General features: G+C 41.3%; 1 protein-coding gene across 9 annotated transcripts in view; it reads left to right on the forward strand.

Moving 5' to 3' along the window:
* RPS6KB1 (ribosomal protein S6 kinase B1) overlaps positions 1 to 17,339 on the forward strand; it is a 62,405-nt gene that overhangs the window by 10,733 nt on the left and 34,333 nt on the right. For 8 of the 9 annotated variants that reach the window (XR_004269701.1, XM_032280718.1, XM_032280721.1 and 5 more), the window contains 3 exons: positions 10,036 to 10,085; positions 12,078 to 12,198; positions 14,867 to 14,935. Coding sequence is in view for 8 of the 9 variants with exons in the window: in XM_032280718.1 (XP_032136609.1) it covers positions 10,036 to 10,085; positions 12,078 to 12,198; positions 14,867 to 14,935 (240 nt within the window). In the remaining variant the exon portion in view is untranslated. The remainder of the gene's footprint in view (positions 1 to 10,035; positions 10,086 to 12,077; positions 12,199 to 14,866; positions 14,936 to 17,339) is intronic. The other variant, XM_032280719.1, reaches the window with a different exon arrangement.

The following is a 17,339-nucleotide window of genomic DNA, read 5'->3' on the forward strand; positions in this document are numbered from 1 at the left end:
TTTATTTTGTTTGTTTATTTTATTTATTGTACTTTTAAGTTCTGGGGTACATGTGCAGGTCTTGCAGGATTGTTGCATAGGTACACACATGCCATGGTGGTTTACTGTCTCCATCCCCCGATCACCTACATCCAGCATTTCTCCCAGTGTTATCCCTCCCCAACCTCCCTGCCCCGCAATGTCCCTCCCCTAGCCCCCCACCCCCAACAGACCCCAGTGTGTGATGTTCCCTTCCCTGTGTCCATGTGTTCTCATTGTTCAACACCCACCTATGAATGAGAACATTCGGTGTTTGGTTTTCTGTTCTTGTATCAGTTTGCCAAGAATGATGGTTTCCAGATTCATCCATGTCCCTACAAAGGACACAAACCCATCATTTTTTATGGTTGCATAGTATTCTGTGGTGTATATGTGCAACATTTTGTTTGTCCAGTCTATCATTGATGGGCATTTGGGTTGGTTCCAGGCCTTTACTATTGTAAACAGTGCTGCAGTGAACATATGTGTGCATGTGTCTTTATGATAGAATGATTTTTTTTTTTTTTTTTTTGAGATGGAGTTTCACTCATGTTACCCAGGCTGGAGTGCAATGGCGCGATCTCGGCTCACCGCAACCTCCGCCTCCTGGGTTCAGGCAATTCTCCTGCCTCAGCCTCCTGAGTAGCTGGGATTACAGGCACGCACCACCATGCCCAGCTAATTTTTTGTGTTTTTAGTAGAGACGGGGTTTCACCATGTTGACCAGGATGGTCTCGATCTCTTGACCTCGTGATCCACCCGCCTCAGCCTCCCAAAGTGCTAGGATTACAGGCTTGAGCCACTGCGCCCAGCCTGATAGAATGATTTATAATCTTTTGGGTATATACCCAGTAATGGGATTCCTGGATCAAATGGAATTTCTATTTCTAGATCCTTGAGGAATCGCCACACTGTCTTTTACAGTGGTTGAGCTAATTTACACTCCCACCAACAGTGTAAAAGTGTTTCTATTTTTCCACATCCTCTCCAGCATCTGTTGTCTCCAGATTTTTTAATGATCACCATTCTAACTGGCATGAGATGGTATCTTGTTGTGGTTTTGATTTGCATTCTCTAATGACCAGTGATGATTAGCATTTTTTCAGTGTTCGTTGGCCTCATAAGTGTCTTCTTTTGCATAGTGTCTGTTCATATCCTTTGCCCACTTTTGAATGGGTTTTTTTTTTCTTGTAAATCTGCTTTAGTTCTTTGTAGATTCTGGGTATTAGCCCTTTGTCAGATGGGCAGATTGGAAACGTTTTTTCCCATTCTCCTGGTTGCCAGTTCACTCTAATGATTATTTCTTTTGCTGTGCAGAAACTCTTAAGTTTAATTAGATCCCATTTGACTATTTTGGCTTTTGTTGCCATTGCTTTTGTTATTTTAGTTTTGAAGTCCTTGCCTATGCCTGTGTCCTGAATGGTATTGCCTAGGTTTTCTTCTAGGGTTTTTATGGTGTTAGGTATTATGTTTAAATCTTTAATCCATCTGGAGTTAATTTTAGCGTAAAGTGTAAGGAAGGGGTCCAGTTTCAGCTTTCTGTACATGGCTAGCCAGTTTTCCCAACGCCATTTATTAAACAGGGACTCCTTTCCCTGTTGCTAGCCTTTGTCAAGTTTGTCAAAGATCAGATGGTTGTAGATGTGTGGTGTTGCTTCTGAGGCCTCTGTTCTGTTCTACTGGTCTATATCTCTGTTTTGGTATCAGTACCATGCTGTTGTGATTACCGTAGCCTTGTAGTATAGTTTGAAGTCAGGTAGCATGATATCTCCAGCTTTGTTCTTTTTGCTTAGGATTGTCTTGGCTATGTGGGCTCTCTTTTGGTTCCATATGAAGTTTAAAGTGGTTTTTTCCAATTCTGTGAAAAAGGTCAATGGTAGCTTGATGGGGATAGTGTTGAATCTATAAATTACTTTGGGCAGCATGGCCATTTTGACAATATTGATTCTTCCTAACCATGAGCATGGAATGTTTCTCTTATCTGTTTGTGTCTTCTCTTATTTCCTTGAGGCATGATTTGTAGTTCTCCTTGAAGAGGTCCTTTACATCTTTTGTTAGTTGTATTCCTAGGTATTTTATTCTCTTTGTAGCAATTGTGAATGGGAGTTCGTTCATGATTTGGCTCTCTGTTTGTCTGTTATTGGTATATAGGAATGCTTGTGATTTCTGCACATTGAGTTTGTATTCTGAGACTGCTGAAGCTGCTTATCAGTTTAAGGAGATTTTGGGCTGAGAAGATGGAGTCTTCTAAATATACAATCATGTGGTCTGCAAATAGAGACAATTTGACTTCTTCTTTTCCTAATTGAATACCTTTATTTCTTTTTCTTGCCTGATTGCTCTGGCTAGAACTTCCAATACTATATTGAATAGGAGTCATGAGAGAGGGCACCCTTGTCTATTGCCAGTTTTCAAAGGGAATGCTTCCAGTTTTTGCCTGTGCAGTATGATACTGGCTGTGGGTTTGTCGTAAATAGCTTTTATTATTTTGAGATACGTTCCATCGATGCCTAGTTTATTGAGGGTTTTTAGTGTAAAGGGCTGTTGAATTTTGTTCAAGGCTTTTGCATCTATTGAGATAATCATGTGGTTTTTGTCTTTGGCTCTGTTTATGTGATAGATTACGTTTATAGATTTGCTTATGTTGAACCAGCCTTGCAACCCCAGGATGAAGCCTACTTGAACATGATGGATAAGATTTTTATGTGCGGCCGGGCGCGGTGGCTCAAGCCTGTAATCCCAGCACTGTGGGAGGCCGAGGCGGGTGGATCACGAGGTCAAGAGATCGAGACCATCCTGGTCAACATGGTGAAACCCCGTCTCTACTAAAAATACAAAAAAATTAGCTGGGCATGGTGGTGCGTGCCTGTAATCCCAGCTACTCAGGAGGCTGAGGCAGGAGAATTGCCTGAACCCAGGAGGCGGAGGTTGCGGTGAGCCGAGATCGTGCCATTGCACTCCAGCCTGGGTAAAAAAAGGGAAACCCCGTCTCAAAAAAAAAAAAAAAAAAAAAAAAGATTTTTATGTGCTATTGCATTTGGGTTGCCAGTATTTTGTTGAAGATTTTTGCATCGATGTTCATTATGGATATTGGCCTGAAGTTTTCTTTTTTAGTTGTGTCTCTGCCAGGTTTTGGTATCAGGATGATGTTGGTCTCATAAAATGAGTTAGGGAAGATTCTCTCTTTTTGTATTGTTTGTGATAGTTTCAGAAGGAATGGTACCAGCTCCTCTTTGTACATCTGGTAGAATTCGGCTGTTAACCCTTCTGGACCTGGACTTTTTTTGGCTGGTAGGCTATTAATTGCTGCTCAACTTCAGACCTTGTTATTGGTCTATTCAGAGTTTCAACTTCTTCCTGGTTTAGTCTTGGGAGGGTGCAAGTGTCCAGGAATTTATCCATTTCTTCCAGATTTACTGGTTTATGTACATAGAGTTGTTTGTAGTAATCTCTTATGGTAGTTTATATTTCTGTGGAATTGGTGGTGATATCCCTTTATCGTTTTTTATTGCATCTATTCAATTCTTCTCTCTTTTCTTTTTTATTAGTCTGGCTAGCAGTCTGTCTATTTTGTTGATCTTTTCAAAAAACCCGCTCTTGGGTTTTTTGATTTTTTTGAAGAGTTTTTTTGTGTCCCTATTTCCTTCAGTTCTGCTCTGATCTTAGTTATTTCTTGTTTTCTGCTAGCTTTTGAGTTTTTTTGATCTTGCTCCTCTAGCTCTTTCAGTTTTGACGATAGGGTGTCAATTTTAGATCTTTCCTTGCTTCTCATGTGGGCATTTATTGCTATAAATTTCCCGCTAGACACTGCTTTAAATGTGTCCCAGAGATTCTGGTACGTTGTGTCTTCGTTCTCATTGGTTTTTTTTTTTTTTTTTTTTTTTTTTTTTGAGACAGAGTTTCGCTCTTGTTACCCAGGCTGGAGTGCAATGGCACGATCTCGGCTCACCGCAATCTCCGCCTCCTGAGTTCAGGCAATTCTCCTGCCTCAGCCTCCTGAGTAGCTGGGACTATAGACACGCGCCACCATGCCCAGCTAATTTTTTTGTAGTTTTAGTAGAGACGGGGTTTCGCCATGTTGACCAGGATGGTCTCGATCTCTTGACCTCGTGATCCACCCGCCTCGGCCTCTCACAGTGCTGGGATTACAGGCTTGAGCCACCGCGCCCAGCTCGTTCTCATTGGTTTTAAAAAACATCTTTTTTCTGCCTTCATTTCATTGTTTATCCAGTCATAATTCAGGAGCAAGTTGTTCAGTTTCCATGGAGTTATGTAGTTGTGCAGTTTTGAGTGAGTTTCTTAATCTTGAGTTTTAACTTGATTGCACTGTGGTCTAAGAGACTGTTTGTTATGATTTCTGTCCTTTTGCATTTGCTGAAGAGTGATTTACTTCCAATCATGTGGTCAATTTTAGAGTAAGTGCGATGTGGTGCTGAGAAGAATGTATATTCTGCGGATTTGGGGCGAAGAGTTCTGTAGATGCCTGTTAGGTCCACTTGGTGCAGATCTCCATTCAAGTCCTGGATATCCTTGTTGATTTTCTGTCTTGTTGATCTGTCTAATATTGACAGTGGAGTGTTAAAGTCTCCCACTATTATTGTGCGGGAGCCTAAGTCTCTGTAGATTGTTAAGAACTTGCTTTAATGTATCTGGGTGCTCCTGTATTGGGTGCATATATGTTTAGCATAGTTAGCTCTTCCTGTTGCATTGTTCCTTTTACCATTATGTAATGCCCTTCTTTGTCTCTTTTGGTCTTTCTTGGTTTAAAGTCCGTTTTATCAGAGACTAGGATTGCAACCCCTGCTTTTTGTTGCTGTCCATTTGCTTGGTAAATCTTCTTCCATCCCTTTATTTTGAGTCTGTGTGTGTCTTTGCATGTAAGGTGGGTCTCCTGAATACAGCACACTGATGGGTCCTGATTTTTTATCCAGTATGCCAGTCTGTGTCTTTTGATTGAGACATTTAGGCCGTTTACATTTAACGTTAATATTGTTTTGTGTGATTTTGATCCTGCCATTTTGTTAGTGGCTGGTTGTTTTGCCCATTAGTTGATGCAGTTTCTTCATTGTGTTGTTGGTCTTTACCATTTGGTATGTTTTTGCAGTGGCTGGTATTGGGTGTTCCTTTTGCTGTTAAGTGCCTCCTTCAGGAGCTCTTGTAAGGCAGGCCTGATGGTGACGAAATCTCTCAGCATTTGCTTGTCCGTAAAGTTATTTCTCCTTCACTTATGAAGCTTAGTTTGTCTGGATATGAAATTCTTGGTTGAAAGTTCTTTTCTTTAAGGATAATGAAACCCTACAAGACACTCTCTTCTGGCTTGTAGGGTTTCTGCTGAGAGATCCACTGTGAGTCTGATGGACTTCCCTTTGTGGGTGACCTGACCTTTCTCTCTCTGCCCTTAGCATTTTTTCCTTCATTTCAACTCTAGTGAATCTGATGATTATGTCCTTGGGGTTGCTCTTCTTGAGGAGTATCTTTGTGGTGTTCTCTATATTTCCTGGATTTGAATGTTGGCCTGCCTTGCTAGGTTGGGGAAGTTCTGGATAATATCCTGAAGAGTGTTTTCCAGCTTGGATTCATTCTCCCCATCACATACAGGTACACTGATCAAGTGTAGATTAGGTCTTTTCACATAATCCCATGTTTCTTGGAGGTTTTGTTCGTTTCTTTTCACTCTTTTTTCTCTAATTTTGTCTTCTCATTTTATTTCAATGAGTTGATCTTCAATCTCTGATAACCTTTCTTCTGCTTGATTGATTTGGCTATTGAAACTTGTGTATGCTTTGTGAAGTTCTTGTGCTGTGTTTTTCAGCTCCATCAAGGCATTTATGTTCTTCTCTAAGCTGGTTATTCCAGTTAGCATTTCGTCTAACCTTTTTTCAAGTATTTTAGTTTCTTTGCATTGGTTTAGAACATGTTCCTTTAGCTCAGAGAAGTTTGTTATTACCCACCTTCCGAAGCCTGCTTCTGTCAATTCGTCAAACTCATTCTCCATCCTGTTTTGTTCCCTTGCTGGTGAGGAGCTGTGATCCTTTGGAGGAGAAGAGGCATTCTGGTCTTTGATGATTTCATCCTTTTTGTGCTGGTTTCTTCCCATCTTCGTGGATTTATCTACCTTTGATCCTTGAAGTTGGTGATTTTAGATGGAGTCTCTGAGTGGACGTCCTTCCTGTTGATGTTGAAGCTATTTCTTTTTGTTTTTTAGTTTTCCTTCTAACAGTCAGGCTCCTCTGCTATAGGACTGCTGGAGGTCTACTCCAGACCTTGCTTGCCTGGGAATCACCCTTGGAGGGTGGGGTGCAGAGCAGTGAGGATTGCTGCCTGATCTTTCCTCTGGTCCCAGAAGGGTACCCCTCCCCCAGGTATCAGCCAGAGCTCTCCTGTATGTGGCGTGTTTTTAGTTATTCAGGGGTCAGGAAGCTGCTTGAGGAGGCAGTTTGCCCCTTGTTTGCCTACAGAGGCGCTGCTGGGCGGCCTCAGACTCAGCCCTGCTGTTGTGTAGGCTTCCTCTGGCTTTTGTTTATACAGGTGAGATTAGACCCACCTTTGCAATGGTGGACATCCTTTTCCCCACAGAACTCTCAAGCGAGAGGGCTTCAGTTTGCTGGTCTTGTGAAGGTGGGATCTGCCAAGCCGTATGACCTGTTTCCCTGCTTTCATCTCTCTCTCTTTCTTGGGGGCAGATAGATCTGACCCATAGATGCTCTCAGTGCTAGTCAGTACTTCTGCCCAGATCTATGCTGACAACTCCCAGCGCGGGCTCCCGAGCTGTTGCCCAGATCTGTGTCGGTAACTTGAACTTGCAGTGCTTTTCTACTCTTCCGCACAGCAGCGTTCTATTGGACTGTGGGCTGCAGCAACTATGGGAGAAGTGCAGTATCTGAACCGGAGTGCTGAGCGGGTAAAGTCCTGGATCCTTCAGCCAGTTGCACTTCCCCAGATCAGGTTTTGTCATGTTGCCCAGGCTGGTCTCAAAACTCCTGAGCTCAAGAGATATGCCAACCTCAGCCTCCCAAAATGTTGGGATTCTAAGTGTGAGCCGCTGTGCCCAGGCCTCTTTTTGCTTTCTTGATGGTGTTGGTGTCTTTTGACATGCAAAGGTTTTATGTTTTCAGTAAATCAGTTTATCGATTTTTAAAAATTGTTTGTGCTTTTGGCAAGGTATATAAGAAACTATTGCCTTCCCCAGGATCATGAAGATTTACTCCCTCCTATACTTCTAAGAATTTTATTTTCTTGTTGTGTTTTGGGAGGATTTTTTTTTCTTTTTGAGATGGAGTTTTGCTCTTGTTGCCCAGCTAGAGTGCAATGGCATGATCTTGGCTCACTGCAGCCTCCGCCTCCTGAGTTCAAGCGATCCTCCAGCCTCAGCCTCCTGAGCAACGGAGATTACAGGCACCCACCACAATGCTCAGCTAATTTTTTTAAATTTTTAGTAGAGACGGGGTTTTACTACATTGGCCAGGCTGGTCTTGAACTCCTGACCTCAGGTGATTCCCCTGCCTTGGCCTCCCAAAGTGCTGGATTATAAGTGTGAGCCACCGCACTCAGCTGTTGGGAGGATCTTTTTTTTTTTTTTTTTTTTTTTTTTTTTTGGAGACAGGGTCTCACTACATTGCCCAGGCTGGAGTGGAGCTCCAGGCCCAAGTGATTATCCTGCCTCAGCCTCCTCAATAGCTGGGACTACAGGCGTGCAACACTGCACTCAGCTCGAATTTTATTTATTTATTTATTTTTTGAAATGGAGTTTTGCTGTTGTTGCCCAGGCTGGAGTGCAATGGTGTGACCCCAGCTTACTGCAATCTCTGCCTCCTGGGTTCAAGCAATTCTCCTGCCTCAGCCTCCTGAGTAGCTGAGATTACAGGCATGTGCCAACACACCCTGCTAATTTTGTATTATTAGTAGAGATGGCATTTCTCCATGTTGGTCAGGCTGGTCTTGAAGTCCCGACCTCAGGTGATCCACCCGCTTTGGCCTCCCAAAGTGCTGGGATTACAGGCGTGAGTCACTGCACCTAGCTGGTCCCTTGCACTTTTATGTGAATTTTAGGATCAGCTTGCCAATTTCTGCAAGAAAGAAACCTGGGGTTTTGATAGGATGCAGTTGAATCTGTGACAAGTTTGGTTAGTATTGCCATCTTAATGTTAAATCTTCTGATCTGTAAACATGGAATACCTTTCCATTTATTTAGGTCATCTTTAATTTTATTCAGCAATATTTTATAGTTTTCAGTGTATAAGTCTTATACTTTGGTTAAATTTTTTTTTTTTAAGACAGGGTCTCACTTTGTTGCCCCGGCTGGAATACAGTGGCACAATCATGGCACACTGCAGCCTTGACCTCTTGTACTCAAGCAATCCTCCCACCTCAGCCTCTTTTTTTTTTTTTTTTGAGACAGAGTTTCGCTCTTGTTACCCAGGCTGGAGTGCAATGGCGCGATCTCGGCTCACCGCAACCTCCGCCTCCTGGGTTCAGGCAATTCTCCTGCCTCAGCCTCCTGAGTAACTGGGTTACAGGCACGCGCCACCATGCCCAGCTAATTTTTTGTATTTTTAGTAGAGACGGGGTTTCACCATGTTGACCAGGATGGTCTCGATCTCTTGACCTTGTGATCCACCCGCCTCAGCCTCCCAAAGTGCTGGGATTATAGGCGTGAGCCACCGCGCCCGGCCACTCAGCCTCTTAAGTAGCTGGGGCTACAGGTGTGTGCCACCATACCCAGCTGATTTTCAAAAATTTTTTTGTAGAGGCAGGATCTTACTATGTTGTCCAGGCTGATCTTGAACTCCAAGTGATCCTCCCGCCTTGGCTTCCCAAAGTATTTATGCCACTGTACCTGACATACATTTTTTTCTAAGCTACTTCTTATTGATGATATTATGAATGGAGTTGTTATCTTCATTTCATTTTGGAGTTGTTAATTGCTAGTATAAAGAAGGTTATTTAAATTTTATACCCATTTATTCTATGGTCAGAATAAATGTTTGTCCAGCATGATTTCCAGCTGTTTGACAGTGTTGCCTAATTACTTTGTCTTGATTAGTCACACTTTACACTAGATACCCTGGATGAGTTGTGGGTACTTTAGGCTTAGTTTATAGCATTATGTTATTCTGTATCAAAAGGACATCAAAATAGCACTTTGTATAAGTCATTTAATTTGTTAAGTCATATTCAGTATGTAGTGCCTTTAGTTTCATAATCCACAATACACAAAAGACACATTTCTGAATAGATAATTGTACATTTTGAAGGAAAATTCACTTGGTTTTATTTTTTTGATTATTGATTATTTGATGTCAGCCTTTATAGTTTAGTTGTCATATAAAATTAAAAGCAAAAGCTGGGGCCAGGTGTGGTGGCTCATGCCTGTAATCCCAGGACTTTGGGAGGCTAAGGGGGGTGATCACCTGAGGTTAGGAGTTCGAGGACAGCCTAGTTAACTTGTGAAACCCTGTCTCTACTAAAAATACAAAAATTAGCCAGGCATGGTGGCACATGCCTGTAGTCCCAGCTACTCGAGAGGCTGAGGCAGGAGACTCACTGGAACCAGGAGGCAGAGGTTACAGTAAGCCGAGATGGCACCACTGCACTGCAGCCTGAGTGACAGAGTGAGACTCCGTCTCAAAAACGAAAATGAAAAAGAAAAAGCCAAAAAAGAAAGAGCTGGGTGCCTGTATTCCCAGCTACTTGGGACGCTGAGGCAGAAGAATCACTTGAGGAGTTTAAGCCTGTGGTATGCTGTGATCATACCCCTGTATAGCTACTGACTGTATTCCAGTTTGGGCAACGTAGAGAGACTTCATCTCTATTTGTAAAATAATTGATAGTGAAATTCCCATAGTGTTGTATGTGTACTTGATTTTTGTTCATCACCATATTTGCCTGTTCGTTGAAGTATAGAGAACTGTTAGGCTGGTTTATTTCATTCATTCTCTTTTAATTTTGAGGCAAAGAATTAAACTTCAAAATTTTATATTTATGAGATTATTTCTGAAACTTTAACATATTTTTCAGGGTCAGTTAAATGAAAGCATGGACCATGGGGGAGTTGGACCATATGAACTGTAAGTTTATATGAAGAGATTTTCATTGTGCTGTCTTTCTTACAAGTAGGTTATATCAGTTCTATTACATAGCAATCATGTGATTCCAGTAACCTGTTCTTAAATATGTAGAGTCATATTTATCAACTTGATGTATTAAATTTGGCACCAAAATCTGATCAATATTATAACCTATCAGAGTTTTGAGATTATATATGGATTTTGAGGAAAAGATATTATTTCAAATTCAGAGTACTGAATATGAATCTGAGTTTTTAGTTGAATATAGAGAGCCATGTTTTTAACCTTTTCTTAACAGAAAAATTTGTAGAAATGCCTCAAAAAGTCAAATAGTTTATGTTTTGCTTTAATATACAAACAGAAATTCATACCATCATTCAAACAGAAGTTTATGCAGTCTGGCTCGGCATGGTGGCTCACACCTATAATCCCCAGTACTTTGGGAGGCCAGAGTGGGCAGATTATTTGATGTCAGGAGTTCAAGACCAGCCTGGCCAACATAGTGAAACCCTGTCTTTTCTAAAAATTCAAAAATTAGCCAGGTGTTATGGCATGCACCCGTAACCCCAGCTACTGGGGAGACTGAGACAAGAGAATCACTTGAACCCAGGAGGTAGAGGCCGCTGTGAGCCAAGATTGCACCACTACACTCCAGTCTGGGTGACAGAGCAAGACTTTGTTTCAGAAAAAAAAAAAAAAAGGAAAGAAAATCATGTAATCTTAAGTCATTTTAGACAAGCTCCATTAGGTGAGTATGGTGATTAATCTGCTCTGTATTGTACTCTCAAATAAAAAGTCTTGGTATAGGAGGAGAGTGCGAAGATAGGTCACTCATGTAGAAACCATTTAAATGACAGAGACAATAGCTACCCCTTTTGGAGTCTTTATTTTTGTTTTTTTGTAGGCGGAGTCTCCCTCTGTCACCCAGGCTGGAGTGCAGTGGTACAATCTTGGCTCACTGCAAACTCTGCCTCCTGAGTTCAAGCAATTGTCCTGCCTCAGCCTCTCAAGTAGCTGGCACTACAGGCGTGCACTACCACATCAGCTAATTCTTGTATTTTTAGTAGAGACAGGGTTTTACCACGTTGGCCAGGATGGTCTCGAACTCCCAACCTCAAGTGTTCTGTCCGCCTCAGCCTCCCAAAGTGCTGGGATTACAGGCATGAGCCACCATGCCTGTTGGATTCTTTAAATCAAGCTAATAACTTGGAAAAATGGACATAGATGCATGGATGAGTTTGTTAGGAAGAAGTTTTATACCGTGATGTGAACTCATTGGGTAGTTTTGGAAAGATCCCGGATTTTCTGCTGACATTGCCAAATGAGGTTGGATAATACCTAATTTCAAAGACATTTTGAATGAATAAATTTGAATAACTAGAAGACTTTTTTCCTTTGCCAGCTTAATAAATTTGTTCTAACTTACCTTAGTTTTGGGGTGCTTAATGCTTATGAAAACAAATAATTGTCTTCTTTTACTTTGTTGCACTCCTAAGAGCAAGATGAATCACCAGCAGCTGTACTGGAGTCACCTGTGAAAATTCAATTAGGGTTCTTTTTTTGTTGCATCTGCTCAAACTGGCAAGGTCTGATCCAGAAATACAGCCTCAATATGTGCTGCCAATGTTTCTATCAGTACGGGAAGGATGTAGGTCTCATTAAGTTGGACTAAGTGATCTTCCTTGAATGGATTATCCAAGGCATCTACCCAATGAAAAACCATGATACCTCTTTGTACATAAAATAAACATTTAAAAAATAAATAAATAATTGATTGCACATTCTGTGAACAACGAGGTAAACAATAATCAGGCCACCCTAATCTTGACCTGCTGTTCAGGTTGTGTAGAGCACAGATAATATATTTGCTGGCATATACCTTTTTTACTTTCCCTTAATTAGATTACGTTCTCTTTCTCCTTTGTCTTGGCTGTATGCTGAAAGTAATTTAACTTCCTGCAAATTTACTTTGGGTTTTGCTTTTCTTCCCAGTGGCATGGAACATTGTGAGAAATTTGAAATCTCAGAAACTAGTGTGAACAGAGGGCCGGAAAAAATCAGACCAGAATGTTTTGAGCTACTTCGGGTACTTGGTAAAGGGGGCTATGGAAAGGTAGGCAATATTTTTGAAATGAGAGCTGGTGTCTGTCTTGACTAGATTGATTTTTATACCCAGGTTCCAGCAGTCATCTTCAGTCTTTGTCAGCTGTCAGCAAAGGCTGTGATCATGACCACTTGGCTGGTTTGTTTGAGGGATGTGCAGAAGTTCAGTTTTCCCTTCTCTTGATGACACCACACATGTAAAAGCCTGGCACATAGTAGGTACTCAGTCAATATTTGTAGAATAAATAAACAGGCAGCTGTACCAGGCAAAGTCTATTATTAGAGGTTTCATTTTTTACTTTGGTTACGTGGTATCTTCTTTAAAAATAAACCCCATCTTGCTTACAAGAGGCATGGCACTCTGACTTGTTATCTATTACTGAGACCTTAATCGAAACTGGTTGTCTGGAGCATTAGAGTTGGGGAAGCTGAAGGAATATAAAAAGAGAGAAGAAAACTACTTAGTTTCACAGTTTTTCCCAAGACTTTAAAACTTAACATATCACTTTTATGAGTTCTGCCCAAGAAAATTTATACCAAGCTGGCCGGCCGTGGTGGTTCACGCCTGTAATCCCAGTACTTTGGGAGGCCAAGGCAGGTGGATCACAAGGTCAGGAGATCAAGACCATCCTGGCCAATATGGTGAAACTCCATCTCTACTGAAAATACAAAACTTAGCTGGATGTGGTGGTGAGCGCCTATAATGCCAGCTACTTGGGAGGCTGAGGCCAGAGAATCGCTTGAACCTGGCAGGTGGAGGTTGTAATGAGCCAAGATCGTACCACTGCACTCCAGCCTGGTGACAGAGCAAGACTCTGTCTCGAAAACAAACAAACAGGCCGGGCGCGGTGGCTCAAGCCTGTAATCCCAGCACTTTGGGAGGCCGAGGCGGGTGGATCATGAGGTCAAGAGATTGAGACCATCCTGGTCAACATAGTGAAACCCCGTCTCTACTAAAAATACAAAAAATTTGCTGGGCATGGTGGCGCGTGCCTGTAGCCCCAGCTACTCGGGAGGCTGGGCCAGGAGAATTGCCTGAACCCAGGAGGCGGAGGTTGCGGTGAGCCGAGATCGTGGCATTGCACTCCAGCCTGGGTAACAAGAGCGAAACTCCGTCTCAAAAAAAAAAAAAGAAAACAAACAAACAAAAAAATACTTATACCAATCTAGTCTCCATTAAAAGATAGAATTTAGATAACAACTTGGTTAGGATTAAGTTTTAAGAACTATTTTTGCTATTGTAAAGTGTAAGTTTTCCAAAGTAGATATTTGTAATCTATTCTTACGCTTAAGAACACATTCTAATATGTTCTAATCATCCTGAATGTGCAACACATGCACTTTGAATCTCACATATTTTAGGTTTTGCATGACCATGTTTATAGTTGTCTTTCAGTATGGGAGAGTGGTTCCAAGACCTTTGCAGATAACAAAATCTGCTGATGTTCAAGTGCCTTATATAAAATGGCATAGTATTTGCATATAAGCTATACACATCCTCCCGTATACTTTATTATTTTATTTTTTCTATTTTTTGAGACACAGCCTTGCTCTTTCCCTCAGGCTAGAGTGCAGTGGCATGATCTCGGCTCACTGCAACCTCTGCCTCCTGGGTTCAAGCAATTCTCTGCCTAAGGCTCCAAGTGGCTGGGATTACGGATGCATACCACCATGCCCAGCTAATTTTTGTATTTTTAGTAGAGAAGGGTTTTCATCATGTTAGCCAGGCTGGTCTTGAACTCCTGACCTCAGGTGATCAGCCTTTGGGAGTTGGCCTCCCAAAGTGCTGGGATTACAGGTAGGAGCCACTGTGCCTGCCATATTTGTATTTTTTTTTTATTGTTTGTGTTGTTTATTGATTTTTTTCCCCCAAGTGTTTTCTTTCTTTTTTTTTTTTTGAGACATAGTCTGGCTCTGTCGTCCAGACTAGAGTGCAGTGGTGCCATCTCGGCTCACTGCAACCACCACCTCCCGGGTCCAAGCGATTCTCCTGCCTCAGCCTCCCAAGTAGCTGGGATTAAAGGCGCCTGCCACCGTGCCCAGCTAATTTTTGTATTTTTAGTAGAGATGGGGTTTCACTGTGTTGGCCAGGCTGGTCTTGAACTCCTGACCTTGTAATCCACCCACCTTGGCCTCCCAAAGTGCTGGGATTGCAAGTGTGAGCCACCTCGCCTGGCTCCCCCCCACCAAGTATTTTCATTCTGCAGTTGGTTGAATTGGTGGCTGCTGAACCTATAGATTCAGAGGGCCAAATATAATTACTGGCTATTTTAAGTAATAAGTAATCAGTAATTTCCTGTCAACTATTTTTAAATAGTCTTATATGAAGCAAGAACAGTGGCACCATTGGAAGAAATTTATGAAATATTTTATAATTTTTAAGGTGGCATTATGCTTCTGGGAACACTGTTTATAGCTTGTTCTAAGTAGGATTTTGTATATTAGTATAAAGTAACTGTTTATTATTAGATGGTCATTGTCCAACGTTACCACCAGATGGCAGCAGAACAAACAGGAAAGTCATGATCGTTAATGTGGTCTGTTCTTTTGGCTGATCATTTTTGCACATAGTTTTTATAATATAAACTGCTGTGACATATGTTTCTGATAACTAGGAATTAAGGGAGTGTGACTGACATAGTTTGCCTTTGAATAACACACACTTTTTTTTAATCCAGGTTTTTCAAGTACGAAAAGTAACAGGAGCAAATACTGGGAAAATATTTGCCATGAAGGTGCTTAAAAAGGTGATTTCCACTCCCCCTTTTTAGTCCTGTCACACCATATTTTTACACTTGATCTTAGCCAAAAGGCCGAGAAGTGATCACACCATATTTTTAATTGCTGTCACATTTTGGCCTAAAATTTGCAGTAAAAAAAAAATGTATCTCAAGCCAGGTACAGTGGTGCACACCTGTGGTCCCAGTTACTTGGGAGGTTGAGGCAGGAGGATTGCTTGAGCTTGGGAGTTGAAGGGTAGTCTAAGCAGTGTATCAAGACCCAGTCTCTTATAGAAAAAAGAACTGTATTTCTAACACAATTATAATACCTCTTAGAATGTCAGGTATGTTTCATTACTGTTATTCCTATTTTATTTCTGCTTGGTGAGCGTGGAAAAGAGAGCTCTTATAGTTCTTTGCTGAGGTAACTCTTTGCTGTTTCTGGTCTCCTCCTCCTTATTTCTAAGTAATAAACATGTACTGCTATCTCCTTTTTTTTTTTTTTTTTTTTTTTTTTGAGATGGAGTCTCGCTCTGTTGTCCAGGCTGGAGTGCAGTGGAGCAGTCTCAGCTCACTGCAACCTCCACCTCCTGGGTTCAAGAGATTCTCCTGCCTCAACCTCCTTAGTAGCTGGAATTACAGGCACACACCACCATGCCTGGCTAATTTTTGTATTTTTATTATAGACAGGGTTTCACCGTGTTGGCCAGGCTGGTCTTGAACTCCTGACTTCGGGTGATCCACCTGCCTTGGCCTCCCAAAGTGCTGGGATTACAGACATGAGCCACTGTGCCTGGCTGTATTAATTTTATTTTATGAGAGTTAAGGATTTTAATTTTGTTTACTTCACACTCCTTTATCCTCATTCTCTCCTTTTGCTTTGCTTTCCTTGAATCTACTGTTGTCCTCTGATACCTTCCAACAACTTTGTAAAACACCTTTTAGTCATCAGACTTATAAGGTAAGTCTTTGATCAGACTTGTAATGTAATCTATTAGTTCCATTTATTTCCCAAAGGCGTGTCTTAGGAACTGTCTATCCACCTGTTCTCATCTGGACTGGTAGCTGGTAGCTCTTTAGTCATAATTGTTATGACTGGACTCCTTCTTCAACACAATCCTTGGAATCCTCTTGGCTCCCTCAGTGTTGGATCTTTTGTTTCCTGGATCCCGTGTCTTTCTTTTTCTCCTTTTTCTTTGTTTATGACCTTGTTTGGTGACTATACTAGTGGCTCCCTGAGAAAAGGGAGAAAATGTAAAGATGCATTTCTAATCAAAAGTATCCATATTGCATATTTGAGAATTTCTTTACGTTTATATTTATTTGATTCTTTGGGTATATTATTAGATTTGAAAATTATTTTCACTTAGAATTTTGCACCATTTTCTTCTATATTTGAGGGTTTCTGTTGAAGCCCTTTGACATTCTGATTCCCAGTCCTTTACATATGGCCTGTTTTTCTGTGGAAATATTTAAGATTTTCTCTTTATTTATGATCTAAATTTTTATAGTAATGTGTCTTGCTTTGACTTCTATTATTGTTTTTATTTAGTTAGTTTTGAGACAGGGTCTTGCCCTGTCACTTAGGAGTGCAAGTGACACAGTCATAGCTTACTGCAGCCTCAAACTCCTGGGCTCAAGCTATTTCCCCGCCTGGCTAGTTGACAAATGTAGAGATGGGCACTCACCGTGTTGGCCCAGGCTGGTGTTGAACTCCTGGGCTCGAGTGATCCATCTGCCTTGGACACCCAAAGTGCTGGGATTGGATTACAGGTATCGCCCACTGCACCCAACCTATTTAATTTAATTATTTATTTTTAAGAGACAGCGTCTCAGTCTGTTTCCCAGGCTGGAGTGAGGTGGTGTGATTATACCTCACTGTAACCTCTAACTCCTGGGCTCAAGTGATCCTTCTGCCTCAACTTCTGAGTAGCCAGGACGATAGACGCATGCCACCATGCCCAGTTCATTTTAAAAATGTTTTGTAGAGCTGAGATCTTGCTGTGTTTCCCAGGCTGGCCTGGAACTCATAGCCTCAAGCAGTTCTTCTGTTTTCGCTCCTAAGGTGCTGGGTTTACAGGCGTGTGTCACTGTGCCCAGCCTATTTTTATTATTTTAATTTTAAAGCTTTAGTTTTTCAGTTCTAGGAAATTTTCTTATGTGATTTCTCTGATAATTTCCTTCCCACTGTTTTCTTGGAATTGCAATTTGTTGGATGTTGGATCTCCTGGACTGATCATCTGATTTTTCTTATTTTTTCCGTGTTTCCATTTCTTTGTCTTATTGTTTACTTTCTTCTACTAATTTTGTTTTTCTTTTTTTTCTTTTTTGTTTTTTTTCTTCTACTAATTTTTTTAAAGCTATTGTATTTGTGATTCTCCAGAATTCTTCCTGTTGTTTTTGTTTTATAGCAACCTGTTTTATGAGTACC

This window comes from Sapajus apella, unplaced genomic scaffold (genome assembly GCF_009761245.1).
Source record: "Sapajus apella isolate SASKATOON/1434 unplaced genomic scaffold, GSC_monkey_1.0 scaffold12, whole genome shotgun sequence".
Lineage (NCBI taxonomy): Eukaryota > Metazoa > Chordata > Mammalia > Primates > Cebidae > Sapajus > Sapajus apella.